Source organism: Puccinia triticina, chromosome 1A (genome assembly GCF_026914185.1).
Source record: "Puccinia triticina chromosome 1A, complete sequence".
Classification (NCBI taxonomy): Eukaryota; Fungi; Basidiomycota; class Pucciniomycetes; order Pucciniales; family Pucciniaceae; genus Puccinia; species Puccinia triticina.
Window position 1 is genome coordinate 2,219,163 of NC_070558.1, and position 21,066 is coordinate 2,240,228.

The window sequence follows — 21,066 nt, forward strand, 5'->3', positions numbered from 1 at the left end:
TGTCACATCATTGGTCCCACAGACTCAAGTTTCTCTTGTAAAAAAAGTATATTTTTCTTGAAGATGATTTAAAGTGTAGTTTTTGGTTTAAAAGAAAACAGACTTGTAGCCTGCTATCTCAGCTTTCATTCCTTGTTTTTTTAGCTTATTGCCCCTCATAATTACTAGCCCAATCCACATAATCTGACTGGTTCTGAAGGGGTCTTCCAGGCATTTGGAGCTCAAAATTTGAAATTACCTGAACTTGTGCAGGCTCAAAGGGGGCAAATTGGTCACAGCAACCCATGTAACAACATTTACAGGATGTTTCTTGCCAGGGGGGATGGATATTGAGAAGCTTGAAATGGGTGAAATATTCATCCCCCTGGCAAGAATCATCCTGTAAATGTTGCTACATGGTGGGTTTCTGTAACTAATCCGCCTCCTTTGAGCCCGCGCAAGCTCAGGGAATTTCAAATTTTGAGCTCAAAAATGCCTGGAAGACCCCTTCAGAACCACTCAGAGTAGGTGAATTCTAGCCTAACTAAGCCTCTCAAACGGAGGAGGGCACCCCCCGTGCCGCAGGGACTCTCTGTAGGAGAGGCTTATGACTAATGTCGTAAATTTGGCCTGAGAGTTCTGGGCTTTTGTTTTTCAACACTTTTCTTTTCTTTCACCCCTCACACAACAAAAACCATCCCAGACCAGGTGAAGCAGTGAAGGGCATGAATAGCCAAACATCTTGGCTTCCAGATCCTGTCCTCAAAGTGAAAATGGGTCACATGAGCTGGATTGGGCAAGACATCTTAACAAGAGCCTGGTTGATGGGGGATTCCTCACATGCCATATGCTTTCAGCCATAACTTTGGGTAAATGTGGTAGTATGCATTTCCAGTGTGCATATTACCACTTGCCAAAAGTTTGGTTGACATTATAATGTAAGCCACCCATAAGTATATGTCAAGCTAATATACATACATGCATAACGTACAGGTTGACAAACCTTCAAAACCAAAAGTTTGACAAAGTGTGGAAAGAGAAGGGTTGGGCCCTCATGGATGGGTGTAGCATCAAAAGATGGGGATTAACCAGAGGATTCTCATGGTCCAAAAGGCATCCAAAAGGCCCTTTGGTAACAGGGTCAAAATTGAAATGGCACAAAACCCCCACCAAAAGGCCTCAAACCCTCGGGCCAAAAAGTGGAAATTAGTCCCAAGTCCCTCCTTCAGAGGTTGCACTTTGCACCAGCCCAGGCTATACCAGGGCTCTCTGATGTTGGGGACTTGTGTTAAGTTAGAGGAGAATTGGGCTAGTAATTATGAGGGGCAGTAAGCTAAAAAAACAAGGAATGAAAGCTGAGATAGCAGGCTTATACAAGTCTGTCTGCTCTGGGTTGTTTTTTCTTGAAAACCACAAACTACACTTAAATCATTTGCATAAAATATATACTGTTTTTTACAAGAAATACTCAAGTCTGTAAGACCAATGGTGTGACATTGATGATTGGAGGTAAGCATCTCCAAAGGAGAGACTTAGTTAAGCTTGGCCGGAGAACTGGTGGACCGCTGAGTCACCTGTGTCCCCTCTGAATATGACATAAGGGTCCAGTAGGGATGAAAGTGGGTTGGGTCGACCTGGCAGGTACCCAACCCGTGTCGGGTCTGGGGCCGGGTTCAGGTTGGCCTTTGTCTCAAAAATCAATTTTTGAACCAACCCGCCTCAGACCCGCTAGATTTTTGGGTCGGGTTTGGGCAGCCATTTTGGCTGTCGGGTCGACCCGCCAACCCAATTAGAGAACCGCACAGCAGGCGGGTACCCATGTAACAACCAGTGGCCCCGCGCTCCCAGGCTAAATCAATTGCGCCGTGCTCCCATTGGGCCGCCAATAACTAGTTCTTGGGGCCGTCAGCACTGAATTTACCTACTCAGGCTCTCAGCTACCAGCCTGTTACTGCACGACTTCACTTTTCTCATCCACATGCACATCCCGCTCTGATATTATTTACAAACAGCTGTCCATGGGTAGGCAGATGTGTGGGGGCCTACAATTACAACTCCTGTCAGTCTACAAGAGTTAGCTCTTTTGCTCCAAACCAAACTGATGGGCCAATCACAGTTTTGAATTTCCTGCAATGGTTGTTCATGTAATTTGTCATGGGCTTTAAATGTGCAAGCTGAGAGGCATGGAGGAAGGGGGCCAAGGCAAGGGAGGGATGGCAAAGTTGGTGGAAAGTGCAGCACGGGAGGTGCTTTCAGCAGCAATAATCACAGGGGTGTTTGCGCTGTTTATCAGCTTGCTGTTGGTTACCCGTTTACATCTGCTCATCCACCGCCTTAGTGGAGCAGAGAGAATGAATACAAATGATATTATCAATGAGTATGCTAAGAGAGGAAATACAAGGTATATATATATGTAGATACAAGGGTCCGACCATAGGAAGTGTAGTCAAGTCTTATGTAATAGTGTGTGAATACTATTACATAGTAGTATGGGGTAATCTACTTCGTTAGGATTACACTATGCTACAACACCCCCCCACTCGACGGAGCTTCGCCTAACACTACTTTCAATTGTGCCGCGTGTAACGTAAGGATCGCCAAGTGAACCCAGGTACCCGCGGCGGGTGCGGGTACCGCCGCTGTTTTTTAGCAATTCTGGACACCCGCGGGCGGGTACCGCGGGTGCTTTTCGCGGGTACCGCGGATACTTGCAGGGAAGAAATGTGCCTTCTTGATGACCAATGTGTGCCTGTCATCGAGAGGGAGGTGTGCCTTCTTGATGACCGGTGTGTGCCGGTCATCCAGGGGGTTGTGTAGCCCTCTCGATGACCAGCACCAACCGGTCATTGAGGGCCTCAAGAGGTGCTGCGGCACCTTGATCCAAAATAAAGTGGCGGGTGTTGACCACGGGTACCCGGGTACCTGGGGTTTTTTTCGCCAAATTCCAACACCCGCACCCGCACCCGGCACCCGCGGCCGGGTACCCGCCGTAAGGCCGCGGGTGCTGGGTACCGCCAAACGGGTATCACTTGGCGATCCTTAGTGTAACGTTGGAGCCAAGTTCTTAGTTAGGATGTTGGCGAATTGAGACTTGGTGTCCACCCAGTGCAGCCTTATCTGCTTTCTGTAGTACGCCTGATTACTGATGTAGAAGTCTTTCTTGGTGTGCCATGTGCGTTTGTTAGACCCATCATTTGTCCCGATTTTGATGGCCGCTTGGTTATCACAGAAGACGTCCGCCACAAATTTGTCGCCTGTCAGATCGCACAGAAGATGTCAAATACACAGTGCCTCCCGTACACCTATCCCCATCGCCATGTACTCAGCGTGTGCGGTAGAGCTGGCAAAACTTGCAAGCCGCTTAGACATCCACGCTACCGGGCAACCATGGCAGAAAATGATCATACCATGTGATGATCTCGAGAACTCACCCCCCCAATTCGCGTCCACATAGCATGACAGAACCGGTGATGTTTTGTCTGGCTTGATGTAGAGTGGCTGTTGACGCGTTGTACTGAGATAGGCGATCAAGTGCATCAAAAATTTCCAGTGTGCGTTGAGGGATTGGAGGAGAAACGCACTAAGAAGTTGACCGCAAAAGCAATATCAGGTCGTGTAGCGACTGCTAGATAATTCAACGATCCAACAATACAAAAATAAGTGTTTGCATCCACACCAATTGGGTCACTGTTCGTTTCTGGGAGCGACTCATTTGGGAAAGGGGTTTTAGCCGTGGTGACACCGTCCCAACGTTCCCCAAGGACTTTATTCATGAGGCTGGGCTGCATCAGGATGAAACCAGAATTGTACCTCTGAATTGACAGCCCGACTATGTTGTCCAGGCCAGCCGCCCACTTAATCTTGATGGATCCCTCCAGCTTCTCTTGTAGCTCCATCAATTGTTCTTCACTCGGGGCAGTAATGATTCCGTCATCCACGTGAATCCAGATTGCGCCGCCTCTTGTCGCTCCCAATCGACAGCAGACACTAGTGTCATACTGTGAAGCTGTGTAACCAAGACTTGAAAGTAGAGAAGACAAATGTTGCCACCAGCATCGTGCCGCCTGTCGCGTACCATACAATGCTTTGTTCAACTTGCACGCGAATCCTTTAGGAACCTCCAAACCTTTTGGAGCTTCGACCCAGATCTCCTTGTCAATTGGCGAATTGAGATACGCCGCCACGAAGTTGAATGAGTGTACCGGCCAGTTGTTGGGGGCCGCAATCGTAAGAATGAGTCTCATTGAGATGAAGTTTGCTGTAGGCGCAAATGTACTGCCATAATGTTTGCCTTCTACCTGTGAGTATCCTTTTGCCACATGCCGGGCTTTGTAACAAATGCATTCTGTCAGGTTGTGGTTCTGCTACTCTTAGCTTTATCATACCTGCTGGTGTCACTCATTCATGACCTGTCATTTACAGGTCTTACCCTCAATTAGGAATCTTCATGTGACACCAGTGGATGTTCTTTCACCCGTCTGCAGCCATTCATATCCAAGCGTCCTTAGTACAGTGGTTAGTACACTTGACATGGATATAAGAGACATGGTTTCAACTCCCATAGGACACATAATATTTTATGGAGTTTCACACATTCCCCAGTGTCGTTGAATTTCTTGGTAAAGACCCACCTCGCTCCCAGAAATTGCGTCTTATCTGGTAATAACTTTACGTCCCACACACCCAGCTCCCTAAGATTTGCTAGCTCCTCCTTTATTGCTTTGATCCACTTGGCAGCATTTTTGTCCTTCAGAGCTTGATTATAAGTCCTCGGTACATTGCCATTGTTGGGTTCAGCAAGAATTGCGGCAATAAGAGCCTCTTGTTTGTCGACTTCAATTTCGTCCGAGAAGTCTCCAAGGGTAAAACTATTGACAATGCATTCAAAGCTCTCTGAGTCTTTGTAAACAGGAGTACTGGAGTTGACGTGTATGGGAAAGAGGTTCTTGTCATCTTTGTCCAAGAATCTGCAGATAGCAGAGTTGACAAAACAATCCTCAGAACACAAAAGCACCATCCTTTGCTCCCCAGTAAGCACCCTACTAACCCGCCTTCTACCGCCCTGTCGTCCAATTTCTTGCGGTGCTCACTCATCATGTGTACAAAAGCCTTCGCCCCAAACGGTTTAAGCACATCGAACATGGGACGCCTGGCAAAAAGTTTCTTGTAAGACGTCACATCTCCGGAAGCTTTGTTCAGTATTCTGTTGAGAACCATGCTTGCCCATTGAAACTCCAGACCCCAGAACGGTTTTGGTAATCCACTGTCGAGAAGAAGAGTTTGTCCTGTTTCCTGGAGTGTCCGGTTAAACCGCTCAATCACACCGTTTTGATAATGATGATAGCTGATAGCACGTTCTGTCGTGATGCCTTTGGTGCGCAAGAAAGTAGCCAGGTTATTGCTAGTGAATTCTCCTCCGTTATCTGACCGCAGGATTTTGACCTGTAGATTGGTGGTTTGCTCTAGCCTTAAGATGGTTTCCATTACCAGCGTTGTAGCCTCATCCTTTGTTGCAATGACTTTAACCTCATTGTATCCTGTGCCAATGTCGCGTAGCGTGAGTAGGTACCGTCCGCCATTCACCACCCCCAAAAGGAAGGCAATGAGCACACATTGCCATGTTCAATACATTTTTAATACCAAGGCATTTCACATGGCTAACCCAGTTATTACAGATTATTAACCTTGTTTTTCCAGAAGTTTTTTACAGAAGTTCAACCCTCTTACAAGAGCTTAATTTGGTTGTCACAGAAGTTGAAACCATGTAATAAAAAATCAAGAAGAAATTTTAACTGATTATTATGATGAAAATATTTTTTGGTGTGGTTTAAAACTCATGCCCTGGAGTACCCTGTCATTTGTTTAAAATCCTTGGAAAGTGCATTAGCCCCATATGTAGGAACCTATCTTCAGGGTTTATCATTCTGAAATCCCCATTTAGTTGTTGTATTTTATGGGGTGGGTGAATTTTACAAAGTGTTTTTTACAAGGTACAAGGCCCTGCAAAAAATTTCCTTGTAAAAGTAAACTTCAAGGGGGGGTATGTGTAATTTTACAATGTGTTGGCTAGATTCCCACCTTTTAATGTAAAAGCAACCCTGTAAAATTATACCTGAAGTCTTCCATGTGGAATTTTACTTGGTGTTTTTTTACAAATTGCCACCTTGTAAGAAAAATACCTTGCAAAATTGCATATTTTCAGCAAAAACCTGAATTTTACAAGGAAAATTTTGAGGAAGCAGTACACCATGCAAAAAATATGTTGTAAAAATCAATAACAACGACTACCAGGTTCAAATTTACAAGGTGTTGTGGAAATTTTACAGGGTGTTTATACTCCTTTTTCCTTTGGAAAATTGACTTCCCCCAACTGCACATTGTCCAATATGCACTCCTGCTGAAATTATTGAAGGTGCAGCAGCAATAAGAGAATTCAATCCACTTGCAAAAACTTTGACCAAGGGTTATATGGTGATTCATGACTCCCAGAAACTTCATAATTCCAGCCAAAGTTCATAATTTCCAAGTGCAGTTGGTAGTAGTGGGTTTTCCAAAAAAAAAAAACAATTCAAAACTGGCTTGTAAATTTTGCACAGCAACTTGTAAATTTGAACTTGGTAACCACTTTTATTGATTTTTACAAGGTAGATTTTGTGCAGCGTACCAAAAACACCTTGTAAAATTCACACAACACCTTGTAATTTCAAACCTAGTTGGCATTGTTATTGATTTTTACAAGGTATACTTTGCATGGTGTACTGCTTCCTCAACATTTGCTTTGTAAAATTCAGGTTTTTGCTGCAAATATGCAATTTTGCAAGGTACTTTTTTTACAAGGTGGCAATTTGTAAAAAAACACCAAGTAAAATTGCACATTGAAGACTTCAGGTATAATTTTACAAGGTTTCTCTTACATTACAAGGTTGGAATCTAGCCAACACATTGTAAAATTACACATACCCTCCCTTAATGTGTACTTTTACAAAGAAATTTTTTACGGGGCCTTGTACCTTGTAAAAAACACTTTGTAAAATTCAATATCCCCGTATTTTATCCAAATGGAGGTACCATAAAATATTTGATAACACACTTCATATATATATATATATATATATATATATATATATATATATATATATATATATATATATATATATATATATATATATATATATATATATTATATATATATATATATATATATATATATATATAATAAGTGAGATCCTTTGGGTGGAGGTTGCAGCGCTGTAACCCCTACCTGATCCCAGCAGGTATTACCCTGTCCGGTCCGGGAGGGTCCAGGAGGTTATGGGGTGCCGGACGCCTTGGGTACACTTCTGGGCGCGCTGTAACCCTGGGACATGTACCAGGGCTTCACAGGTATATCATGTCCATTCCCGCTGGGTTCGGGTCACAGGACAACCCTAAAATGGCCGGGTACCCCGCGAGTTCTAGCCTAGGTCTAGGTGCACCTCTATGCTGAAAGCGACTTTGGACAATCGTCCAAATTCACTCGGCCTTGATTTGGCCTCGCTGATGAAGTGCAAACTCCATTTTGATTCAAAAAGAGGTATGAACTCCATTTGGACCTCCATCAAATGGAGGTTGTACCCCCATCAGATAGAGGTTGTACCTGCATCAAATGGAGGTTGTACACCCATTGGTTGGAACACCAGGGGGGAAAGTTTGGCACTCTCTGGAGAGTGCCAGGCCGTAATTCTGTCAGTCAAATGGTCTGATGTGAGTTAGATGTGAGTCGCAACTCTTTGTTCAATTTTCTTCCCAACAGATGTGTAACTGTAGGTGAAGTGGTTGCGGGATGATCTGTAACTCAATTCCAACACATGGAAATATCTTAGTTGAAATTTTCTGTTTGGTTCATATTAAACAAAATCCAGGATGTGAGCTTCAATTCACAACATGTTTTGCCAAGAATGTAACTATCCTGATGCTCAAAGATATCCTTGACCAAGTGAGAAGGAAGATTTTTCAGGGCTGATTTTTTTCAATCAAAACCCACATAAAATCACATAATGAAAGATAGCTGTAAATTATAGCAACCACAAAGACTTAGCTAACTGGTAGATTAATCCTTGTGGGATATTTCTGCCATGCCTGTTCCCTTCATCAATTGAGAGGAAAGTTATGTAAAATTAAATTTCTCTTTTTTGAGTATCACACAGTGTCAAAGCTGGGAAAACCTCTGTAACCTTTCTTCCCTCCCTGTATTATGAAATGTGAACAATCAAAGAGGCCTTTTCACCAACCATGTTTACCAAGTGATGGTCCACTTATGCAGGCTAAAGTTTGCCATGCGGTCAGCTGTTCATTTGGGTCCATGCAAATTTTGTATGTGAATACACATTGCACAATTTTCCTTCACTTGACCTCCATCTGACTGAAAAATGCAGCAGCTAGGGGTTAAAATTATTAAGCTTCACAGAGGGAAGGGGGCAGATTGGTGGATATCAATAGATGCATCAATATTTTGATGATCCTGGAACCAGCAGGAGAAAGATTTCAATAGCTGGTCTGAAATCTGAGGTGAAAAGTCAACTCTGAAATGTCCACACACATCTCAGCATGCAGGGTCATACCATTTGTCTTGTAGATTGATCATCTTCACACCTTTTGCCTGACTGTTTTGGGCGATTTTTTCCTCCAGGTAGCATACCTTCATCACACCTACCATTATGTCCGTGGCCATTGTGCAACAAAATGGGGTTGATTGCTCTTATCACATGGTAATTATTAGCACCAGGTGTAAGATAAGAATGATGCTCTTTTGACCTGCTGTATCCAGAACAATCAAAATCATCATCATTTTGTAGTGGAAAAAATGGTGTTCATATGTGTTGCAAATCACCAAAAAAGCTTGTGTTCCAGGAGTTTCAATCTGGGCACAAGTCAACTACGGTGGCTGCGGGGCAACAGGGATCAGCTCTGTATCCCCGGGTGTCCCCGGGGAGCGTGTTTTTTTTTGTCGCCATGTCCACCGTCATGTTCGGCCAAACATCAGGGTGGACATTGGCGAGTTGCTTGTTTAAACGGGCTCGATGACCTTTGTTTGCTGGTCATTGAGCTGGGAAAGCCCCAACTCAATGAACAGTATACTAAATACTGTTCATTCAGCTTGGCTTTTCCGAGGTTGGTGGACAGTACAGACTGCTCACCAAGCTCAGACAGGCCCAGAACAATGACCAATAGGTGCTGGTCATCGGACCAGGGCTTCTCCGACTGGATGGCCAACACAAACTGGCCATCGAGTTCAGAGAGGTCGCGCTTGACAGGCATCATGCCCTGGTCATTGATCTGCAGCCTCTCCGAGCTCAAATCCGATGACCAGTAGATACTGGTCATCCAGCGAGAAGCCCTGGCCCAATGACCAGCAAATGCTGGTCATCTAGTCAGCCTTTCCGAGTGCGGTAGGCAGCCTACACTGGCCACTCAGCTTGGAAAAGTGCAGCAGGATGGACAGTACATACTGTCCATCAAGCCTGGAATTTCCCCGCGCTGAGTACAGTACATACAGTCCTTAAAGCTGGGAAAGGCCCGGCTCAATGACCAACATGCAGTACTGGTCACTGCTCTGGGATTTTCCCAGCCTAGTGAACTGTGATCAAGTGGAGGGTGTCTCCACTCAATGGCCAGTAGAACCAGTCACCAAGTAAGGAACCCCCCCACTCAACAGCCAGTATACACACCAGTCCTCGAGTGGAGAATTCCTCCACTCAATGACATTAAAAACCAGTCATTGAGTGGAGGATGTCTCCACTTGGTGGCTGGTAATTTAGATATGGTCATTGAGTGGACACAACCTCCAATCAATGGTTGTCCAACAGTCATCAAGTGGAGGGAATCTCCACTCAATGACTTTACAACCCATTCATTGAGTGGAGGAGGTCTCAAATTGATTCCTGAAACACACCACTAAGTGTAGAATACCAGGGTGTACCAGGCATCAAGTGGGGGTACCCTCAACTCAATTACCAACATGTTCACCATGGAGTGGATCAAAGATCAGCCTGAGTTGAACATAAGGTCAACATATTTGAAGCCTAAATCCCACATGCTCACACATTTGACATCAGACAGTCTTCCCAAAGGAACATACGGTCTGGCACTCTCCAGGGAGTGCCACACTTTCCCCCCTGGTGGAAGTACAACCTCTGTTCATTGGATGTTGCACTCACATTCAAGTTTTTACTACGCGCACGCCATAAAGGGCGTAGACAAGTGTGTACGCCATCATGTTTGGCGGGCAGGGACACGTACGCCAAGAAACCCGGTCCTCAGTCCCGTACGCCTGCATAATTGGTGTACGGTGTGGTGGTCAACCCGGTAGTCAACTCATTTTTCAGTCCCGAATTTCACCGGCGCTCATCTCAAGATCAAGACTCTCAAGACTCAAGGCTCTCAGACTACCCTTTCTTCTCTTGTTTTGTCCTTATTCCTCTATCCCCTCTCCCTTTTCTACTTTTCTTGGTCCTAACACAGTTTGTGCTGTGGGTTTTATTCCTTGTCTTCTGTTTTGCTTTATCTATTTATTTTCTTCCTTCTCTCTGGTGTGTGTCATGTCTTTCTCATCTCTTAGGCTGTGTGATCTGTTGTGTTGTTTTCTTTTGGTTTTGCTTCTTGTTTTTCTTTTTTGTTCTTGTCTTTTGTCTGTGTGTTGTGATGTGTGCGCGCGCACGGCGCGCAAGGAGATGATGAAATGTATGTGACATGTTGCCTCCCCGAGTCCAAGTTCGCAGAACTTGGAGGAGGGGAGCGGCATGGCATTTTCTGATCCGCCATCAAGAGTCTATTAATCATCACGAGTCCGGCATTCCGAGGAATCCAACCTTCATCAAGAATCCCCAGAATCCCTCAAACAAACCGCCGTCGAGAATCAAACCCTCGACGAAACCACTCAAAACCACTTTTCCCACAGCTATCACTTCGACTCTCTACGACTCATCTGGACCAATCCGTGAGGGCAGCCACCAGGCATCTTTTCCCCTCCCAGCGCTGCCGCCGGCCTAGCACCGGACGGAGCTCCATATTTGGTCCCCCGAGCCGGGATCGAACCAGCGACCTCAAGATTTACAGTCTCGCACTGTGGTTTTGAGGCTTCTGGCGGTTATATTTCTTTCTTTTCTTTTCTTTTTTTTTTTTTTTTTCCTATCATCGAACCAATCCTTTTATCTATCCGATCATTTCCGGCACTTGTCAGGTGCCGACCTTCGATCTCACTCTCGTTTGATTCTCGTTTCAGGATCAAGATCGACATAAATTTCTCTTCGTTATCGCTTTCTTTTAGTGTTCAGTTGCGGGGCATAGGAGAGGTCAAAGTAAGTCCCCTCCATAGTGCACCTCCAGGGCTTTCTACGCTAGTTGTAAGCATCACCGCCACTGCTGTGAGCCGCACCCCATCGTCCGTCAAATTCCTCTTCCAGAATCCACCGTGATGGTCAAGATCAAATCGCCGAACAAGCGGCTGTGCTTTGATGGGACCAAGGTCGAAAGGTTCATTGAAACCTACGAAATGGTAGCGGGTCTGGACGATGCTACCGAGCTCGACATGGCCAAGCAAATCCGGCTGTTTCTTGCGACCGACGAGTTGCTGGACATCCTCGAGACGCTTGAGGGGTTCAGTCCTCCCGATTGGCCGAAGCTCAAGGCCGCGATGATCGCCTACTGGGGTCAGGTGGACACCGCGAGGTTCACTACGCGGGATCTGACTTCTCTGGTCGGAGATTGGGCTTCCAAGGGTGGTGTGGCGTCAGCGACGGATTATCAGAAGTTCCGTCAGTCCTGGGAGCCGATACAGTCATATCTGCTTTCGAAAGCACACATCGATTCAGTGGAGGAGATTCGCAATTCATATTATCAAGCGTTTTCGACCACCGCTCAGGACGAGATCAGGAAGAAACTGATACGCGACGGTACAATGGTGACTACCCTAGACCATCGTTTCAAGCTGCCGACTTTCAAGATCCTCAAGGACGCCGTAGATGGGGTGATGAAAGGACAAACAGCACTCACGTTTGAGGAGTCGAGGAGTGGACAGCTCGTTGCGGGCCCTTCGTTTCAGGATGGGAATGCTGTCATGAAGAAGATGGGCGAGGATCGTCGTCCCAAGGAAACTCAGACGCCTTCAAAACCTGCCCCGAATATGGACGAGCTGTCACGAATGTTGGAGGCGTTTGAACACAAGATTGATCAGAAAATAGCGGCTATTCCCTCTAAGGCTTCGGCGTCGACGGACCGGCCGCCACTAGTGTGTTATTATTGTCACCGCGAGAATCACGGGACCTCGAGATGTCAGGAACTAGTGAAGGACAAGGAGGCGGGCCTTGTCGAGCAACGAGGCACCAACTTTTTCCTCCCAAACGGGGCTCTCATCCCGTTCGATCGTAGTAGACCCATTTGACATGTTGTGGCGTCGTTTCGCCCCACTCCTTCTGCAACTCCGCCAAGGCCTCAGACTCCGACTCGACAGACATCTAATGCGGCCGCCGCAGAATAAAAGGCAAGCTGCGGCTCGTTGGACCCTTGGTATCCGCCAGCAGTGTCCTCGCAGTCTTTTGCGGGTGCTTACGAGTCCGACCCAGCAGGAAGGAAGCGACATGAAGAGTCAAGACCATTCAAGGCTCCTTTAGTTCCGTCAACACAATCGCGGCGGCCTCTGCGGAAGGCACCCGGAGCGCCCACGGAATCGACAAGAGCTCAAGAAGAGGACGAGCAGGAGCTTTTCGACAGGATCATGAACGACCCAAGTCCCGAGAACCCTCCGCCGAAGGAGCAGCCGGTGCGGCCAGCCACTCCCTCCAAGGTCGCAGGACAACAGCCGAAGGTGCGATTCGAGCGAGAAGTTTCTCGCGACCATCCCGACGCGGTTGACGGTCTCGTCAAGAAGATTTTCGAGCTGCCAGTGACTACTACAGTTGGGGAGATTTGTTCCGTCTCTCCAGCCGTTTCGGACGGCGTGAAGAAGTGGGTTTCCCGTCGTCGCGTGGAAGTGGGTGCTGAAGATTTGAAGGTTAATTCGGGCACCCTTGCCGAAGGAATCGACCCAGAAGGAGAGTTTGACCCAAATCTTTACTCGTGCCCCCTTGGGTATCTCAATTGTAGCGTTGGGGAAGGGGAGGCTATTTCTTCGCCCTTGGTTGATTCGGGTTCTCAGTTAAACCTCATCTCGGACTCGTTAGCTCTGAAGCTGAACCTCACACCCAGAGTGAACTTCAGTTCGGCAGTGTACGGAATTAACAATCAAGCTTGTGAGCTGATTGGGATCGCAGAGGATGTGCCGATTCGCATTGGGCGCTCAATTGTTGGTACCTTCCATTTCTGGATTACCAGGGCCGACGGACCTTTCATTTTAGGACGCCCGTTCTTGATGGATTTTAGGGCATCCCTCTTGTTCTCACCGATTGCTGGGGAGCGAATCATTTTGCCGGACAGCAGCGGCAGGAACATCGAAGTAACTCTCTGCCCGGTTGATAAAGGAAGATGGGAGCGCGAGTTTCCCGCTCACGGAAGGAAGGGCGTTCTGGTACATAGCGGACGTCTCAAAGAGGGTCACGACGATGAACGGCATTTTTTATGAAGGGAGCCGATCCACTAGCCGGCAGTCTTAATTCAGGGTCTCGACTTTTCACCGGCGGATCGGCTTTTGATCTATCGACCCATTTCCTCATTCCTCCTTCAGTTTCAACCACATCAGTTCTTCCAATCGTCTCGACTAAAGATCATCAAAAGCAAAAACATCAAGAAAATTTCGAAAATCCTAAAAACATTGGTTCCGTTTCTGTCAGCTCTCTAGTCCTCCATTTTGATCGGCTCTTTTCTCTCAATTCTTCAAAAAGCGGGCGGTTGGTTCGCGACGAGCAGAATGGGTGCTCGACAGGGGCACAACGGGTCAAAGTAAGTCCCCATCCAAGTATGCACCCCAGGGTAGATTCTACCGTTTCATCAAAAACACTATCTCGGGCCACACTCGTGAGCGATTCCTCGGTTCTGCCCCTCTCTTTTCCTCCAGGTGGCCAATCCTCTCCTCAAGAACGTCTCCGCAACGAGACTAAACTAGTACCCGAATCACGTCTCCGCGACGAGAATAAACTAGTTTCGTCCTTTGCGACCCTCTGCGATGAGGTTAAACTAGGCATGTCTGCAAAGACCCTCCACAATGAGGCTAAACTTCCGAGCCTCCGCGACGAGGATAAACTAATGATCCTCCGCAATGAGGTGAAACTACCTCTTCCTAAAATAGGAACTCAAGAGCAGGAGGAGGAGTTTGGTATGCCGCGGAGGAAGGAGGAACTGGAAGTAAGTTCTCTCCATGTGTGCACCTCCGGGCTAGATGCCGCTGTGTCGAAAACTCTACCTCGCGCCACAGTTGTGAGCCTTGAAACTATCTCTTCTCCGTCTCCGGTCGCAGGCGGCCAATCATTCCACCGGACTTCAACTTGGGAAGCCTCAATTCCGAGGAAGGGAAAACTAGATCACCCGTTTTGGGACCGTCTCCGGAACGAGGATAAACTACAGCAGCTTCGGATGGCGGCGGAGGGAGGATGGGTGTATTTTGGTATTCCGCGGAGGGAGGAGGAACTAAAAGTAAGTTCTCTCCAATGTGCACCTCCAAGGGTAGATACCCACGACCCTTTCGCAACCCTACGACCCGCCACACTCGTGAGCCGCCCCCCTTCGCTTGGTTTTGCTTATGCAGATAAGTCGCCGTTCGAGAATTCTGGCGAGCTGCGGACGTGGATGTTGCTTCAACGGGGACTCAGCGAACCATCTCAAGTTGCGCTAGTTGATGCTTGGAAAGCCGGGGAGTACCTGGCGTTTGCTGCTAAGTACAAGCCGGCGTCTCGTAAGATTAGGCCGGTAAACCAGCCAATGCCTCAGGGGCTTAATCCCCCGCTTCGACGACCTCCCCTGTCCAGAGACCCTTATCGGCCCCTTCCACAATCATTAGCGGGTCCGTTCATTCAAAAGGGACGAGTCACTGAGGAGCGGTTAGCCGTGGTAAACTTCGGGCCGGAGGGTTGGCTATGGCACGACGAACTCAACTTGATTAAGAATGTTTTGTCCGAGCGTAACCAGTCCATTGCTTTCGACGAGTCTGAGCGCGGCCTACTGAAGGATTCATACGGCCTCCCTTACATCATCCCGGTCATCGAACATGAACCTTGGCAGAAAAAGCGGATTCCAATACCCGCTGCAAAACTAGATGAATACACTAAGATTCTTCAAGAGCGGGTTCGGAATGGTCTATACGAGCAATCAACGTCGTCATACTCGAGCCCAGTCTTTTGCGTCCTCAAGAGCAACGGGAAGTTGAGGATTGTACACGATCTCCAACCTTTGAATAAGATCACCGTGAAGGACGCCGGGGTTCCGCCGGCTACTGAAGATTTCGTAGAATCATTCTCCGGTCGTGTCTGCTATGGGCTCGGAGACATAATGGGCGGTTACGACGAGCGTGCCCTTGATCCAATCTCACGGCCCCTGACTACCTTTGATACTCCTTTAGGCAGGTTTTAGTTGACCCGTCTCTCGCAGGGTGCCACGAATTCTGTCGCCGTTTATCAAGCGCAGATGATGTGGGTCCTGCAGGAGGAAATTCCGGATCACGCCGGAGTCTTTATCAATGACGGGGGCATCAAGGGCCCAGTTTCGGATTATAACAACGAGGTTCTGTCGTGGCATTCTGGAGTGCGTCGGTTTGTGTGGGAATACGCCGCCACCCTGGAACGGGTGCTCTTTCGTATTGAGGAGGCTGGTTTAACGGTGTCCGCCACCAAGCTGGCAGCTTGCGTCCCCGCTCTGGAGATCGTGGGTCACGTTGTCTGCAAGGAAGGGCGGCGGATGGCAAAAGGCAAGATCAACAAGATTTTGAGTTGGCCTACGCCATCGGACGCAACTGAAGTGCAAGGGTTTCTCGGCGTAGTCGTGTACGTGCGGAAATTTATCCCCTCTCTGTCGCAAATCTGCATCCCTCTCCGGCGACTGACGCGCAAGGACGCCCAATTTATCTGGACTGAGGATTGCGAAGCCGCCTTTCGGCGGTTGAAGACTTTGGTCGGCGAGGACATCGTGCTAGTGAAGGTAGCCTACGGACCTGGGGCGGGAAAGCTTAGATTGGCGGTTGATTCCAGTTTTCACGCTGTCGGAGCTGTGCTTACTCAAGAAGACGCTAACGGTTTCGACAGGCCTGCTCTTTACGAGTCCCTGTTGTTTTCCGACGTCGAATCTCGGTATTCTCAGCCTAAACTCGAGCTGTGTGGAGTCGCCCGAATACTCAAGAAGCTTCAGGACGTGTTGTGGGGACAGCACTTCGAGCTCCTAGTCGATGCGCAGTCGCTGGTGCAGATGATCAATGCGCCCAGCCTGCCCAACGCGCCAATGACGCGATGGGTTTCCTTTATCCATCTCTTTTCGTTTGACATCTCGCACCGGCCAGGCAAAACCTTCACGATGCCAGACGGACTTTCCCGCAGACCGCAAGGCGACGACGAGTCAGATCCACCAGAGTCAGACTTTGACGAAGAAGCGCCTCTCATTAGGCCCCTGTGTGCATTAGCGGGCGCGGCAACTCCCGCGTACACTGGCTTTCAGGAAGGATTCTGGCGGCAACTGGAAGAATACCTCACGACATTGACGCGACCCGGGGGCATGGATTCTTTGGCGTTTCGGGCATTGAAGAGGAAGGCATCGGAGTTCTTCGTTCAGGCGGGACGCCTCATGAAGAGAGGTAGCCCCCTCCCTCGAATTGTGGTCACAGTGCCGAGCAAACAGGACGAGATTCTAGGTCGCTTGCACGAAGACCTGGGCCATCGTGGCACCGCAGAAACTTATCGTCGCGTCGCGGATCGCTTTTGGTGGCCGTCCCTCAAGAAGGCGGTGCAATCGTGGTGCCGCAGTTGTGAGGCCTGCCAGAAGCGGGATCTACGGCGACCACAGGAGGTGCGCTATCCTACCGGCGAAGACACTCTGTTTGGACGGGTCTCAATGGACGTCGTGCACATCAAGGCCAGCGGAGCGAAGTATCTTATTGTCGCCCGCGACGACTTTTCGGGTTGGGTGGAGGCGAAATTTCTCAACAACATCAGCTCTGAGGCGGTCGCGGCTTTCTTGCAAGAACACTGGACGATGCGCTACGGCTTGGCGCGCGCTTATTCTACGGACGGAGGCTCGGAATTCGGTGGTGCGCTAGCGGATATGCTGCGCACTCTTCCGGGCCAGCACAGGGTATCGACACCCTATTATCCAGAGGCTCAAGGCATGGTCGAGCGAGGACACGCCCCGCTCAAGGCTGCACTTGTCAAGCTAGCCGGTGAATCGGGCAAGAACTGCAAGAAGTTTTTACCTCTAGTACTCTTTGCGGACCGTATTTCGACCAAGCGCACTACGGGGTTCTCGCCGTACGAGCTATTGTTTGGCCAGCGCGCGGCTCTGCCTATCGACTTGGACATTGAGTCATTCCTCGGGGTCGAATGGGAGGAGGTCCGGAGTACCACCGATTTGCTGATTGCGCGCTCTCGACAGCTTGAGCGCAGCGACGAGTCCCGCAAGATTGCGCACGAGCGCATGATGAAGTCTCGATCGGATTCGGTCCGCTACTGGCAGGAGCGGAATGCCGCACGGCTGCGCGATTCCTTAGCTCCCGGCACTCTAGTACTCGCTTACAACCGATCACTGGAGGTCCAGTGGGGTCAGCTTTTCGCTCATGAGTGGAATGGACCATACCGGATCGTCGAGCAAGTTCAAGGTGGCTCCTACGTCCTCGCCGAGCTAGATGGCACGGAAATCAAGCGCCGATTCGCGGCGGACCAGGTCAAGCAATACTTTCCTCGTGGGGGCATTGGAGACCAAAAGTAAGTTCCCCCTCCTCGGGTATCTACTACCGAAAGTTTTGTCGTAAGCTCTACATTTGCCACTCTCGTGAGCCGCCATTGGGCCCCCTTCTTTGTTTGTTTTCCTCCTTCAGCGCGGCTCGACTGGATCTTCGGCGGAGACCGCACAGTCTAGGGACAGACTGTAAGTGGTGGTGGGATGTGGTGGTCAACCCGGTAGTCAACTCATTTTTCAGTCCCGAATTTCACCGGCGCTCATCTCAAGATCAAGACTCTCAAGACTCAAGGCTCTCAGACTACCCTTTCTTCTCTTGTTTTGTCCTTATTCCTCTATCCCCTCTCCCTTTTCTACTTTTCTTGGTCCTAACACAGTTTGTGCTGTGGGTTTTATTCCTTGTCTTCTGTTTTGCTTTATCTATTTATTTTCTTCCTTCTCTCTGGTGTGTGTCATGTCTTTCTCATCTCTTAGGCTGTGTGATCTGTTGTGTTGTTTTCTTTTGGTTTTGCTTCTTGTTTTTCTTTTTTGTTCTTGTCTTTTGTCTGTGTGTTGTGATGTGTGCGCGCGCACGGCGCGCAAGGAGATGATGAAATGTATGTGACATGTTGCCTCCCCGAGTCCAAGTTCGCAGAACTTGGAGGAGGGGAGCGGCATGGCATTTTCTGATCCGCCATCAAGAGTCTATTAATCATCACGAGTCCGGCATTCCGAGGAATCCAACCTTCATCAAGAATCCCCAGAATCCCTCAAACAAACCGCCGTCGAGAATCAAACCCTCGACGAAACCACTCAAAACCACTTTTCCCACAGCTATCACTTCGACTCTCTACGACTCATCTGGACCAATCCGTGAGGGCAGCCACCAGGCATCTTTTCCCCTCCCAGCGCTGCCGCCGGCCTAGCACCGGACGGAGCTCCATAACGGGACTGGGGACACCAATTCCCCAAACTTCAGCTCGCCGAGAGGAATACATACCTCTTGGCGAGATGGACTTCGACCAGCTCGCCAAGAGGAATACATACCTTTTGGAGAGATGGAATTTGACCGGCTCGCCGAGAGGAATACAAAACGCTCAGCAAGATGGATTTGTACCATCTTGCCAAGAAGAATACATTGCTCTTGGCAAGCTGGGCTTTGGCCAGCTCGCCGGGAAGAATACGCTGTGGAACTCCTACCGTGCCAGGCGGTAGGCAGTGCTTGGAAGGGAAAGTGGTGATGAGCCTGCCTTCCTGTGAGGTCCTAGGATGAATGAGATCTGAGAAAACCAGAGAAAAGGGGGTTGAACAACAAGGTCAGTGAGACTTGTTGGCAGGTTTGGGGGTTGAGGATCTGGAAAAGGATGCTGATGAGGATCTTGAGGGTTGATAAGGATCTGATGAGGTGATGAGGATAAGGATCTGAGAATCTTGATGGTGTATTTCGTGGATCAGAAGACTGCCATGCCTCCCCCTCATCTGAGTTCGAACTTTGAACTCAGACTCCAGGAAGTGAACATGTCACAGACATGTTCATCACATCCCTAACTACAAACAAGCTCTGCACAACACAAACAAAACAAAACACACACAAAGAAAAGATCAACCACATACATAGAAAAATGAGGAGAGTAACATAAGAGGATGGGTGCAATGGATCAAAAAGAACAGAGAGAAAAATCAACAACAATCATCAATATCAATCATAATATCTTGAATCTTGAGCTTGAAATTTGAGATGGATAATCTTGAGGGCTTGATCTTGATAACTGGTCACTTGAATCTTGAGTCTTCATCTGGATCTTGAACCATGGACCGTCTGTACCATTTTGCTCACCACAACGCTTGGCGAGCTGGTTTACAAATTCACCTCGCCGGGAGGTATGTATTCCTCCCAGAGAACTGGTACAAATTCATCTCACATAGAGATATATATTTCTCTTGGCGCGCTGGAATTTTACCAGCTTGCCGGGGTGTCTTGGCGTATTTTTCCCTGCACGCCGAAACCCAATGGCATACACACCTGTGTACGGCTTTTTGGCGTGCACATAGGAAAAATTTGGTGTGCATTTAGCATGACCCAAAAGACAAAAGAAAAGAGAAAAAGAGAGTTAGAACTCTATTCCAACTTCCCTTCCAAGAGGGGGATTGTATTTCTGAATCACAAGAAGCTGCAAGACCCACATTCAAAATTTTAGATGGGCCAAGGTGGTGTAAGCAACCTCCTGGGAGCCGGAATCCTAATTCAAGTGAGTTTTTAATTTAAGTCCATAAATAATTACATATCCAAGTTTATTAAAGACACAGATTTACCAGAATTTTCAAAAAAAAATTCAAGTGTTTTGCCTCTAATTTTCCAAAATAAAAATAAAAGGGTATGCTCAAATGCCAGAACAACTGTCATAGTCTACAATTTAATTATTTCAACAAAAATAAATATTTCATAATCGTAATAGCCTTCCAACATCAGCAGAAGTGCTGTGCCACAGGCTCAGCCCCCAGCCCGCGTCAAGCGCACGGGTCAAAAGGACTGGACATGAAGGCCCCTGGCCCGCAGCAAAGCTTGCAAACCAGTGGGGGGCCAACTCTTCACCCCTCAAACTGCGCACATGCAACAGCGGAAGGGTTGAGGGAGAAGGATAGCCTCGAATTCAGCATCACCAAACTCCCTGGGGAACAACCGACGAGCGGCCGCTTCTATTTATCTATCCGACACCCGAATCGCCTAATCGCCCGCTGAACCCTTCCTCCTTCATACTGTACCCGAAACAACCACATCCAACCTGAAACTGCCGCCATGACATCCCCAACCTAACCCGGTAACCACGCATGCTTGTACGCACTCGCTCAACCGACCAAACACCTAGCCCCGTCACACCCACAACAAGATATTCGCTTCCGGCAAGCCCGTTGCCAAGGGTTTGCAGAACCGCAATATTGACTTTTGTACGTAATCTGACCAACCAAGGCCAAGCCACTCATACGGTGACCTTGGCCAAGCCAGGGATCATGTAACCTAGACATTCAAGTCGCGCCCAGCTAATTGCCTTGCCTACTCCACTTCAATCGCAGACGCCTCGGCCCATTTTACGCCCGACCGCATTGCGCCCAGCCAGCCCCGCGAGATCAGACCCAGTCCTAACCATCAATCCCACCCGCCACTTGTGACACCTTTAGACCGTTGGGTCATGAGTCCCTGATGGCTCTTTTTTGCCTTTGGTCTGTTGGTTATGACATGGTTATTTTTGGCGGAGGCCCCGTGTGTTT

General features: G+C 48.3%; 1 protein-coding gene across 1 annotated transcript; it reads right to left on the reverse strand.

Annotated features, from left to right (window-relative positions):
- Positions 1–2,140: 2,140 nt before the first annotated feature.
- Positions 2,141–2,305, reverse strand: PtA15_1A289 (uncharacterized protein; the record flags this gene model as incomplete). Its single annotated transcript, XM_053165300.1, has 1 exon — positions 2,141–2,305. The coding sequence occupies one exon, from the start codon at positions 2,303–2,305 to the stop codon at positions 2,141–2,143; it is 165 nt and encodes a 54-aa protein (XP_053016506.1).
- Between the last annotated feature and the right edge of the window lie 18,761 nt (positions 2,306–21,066).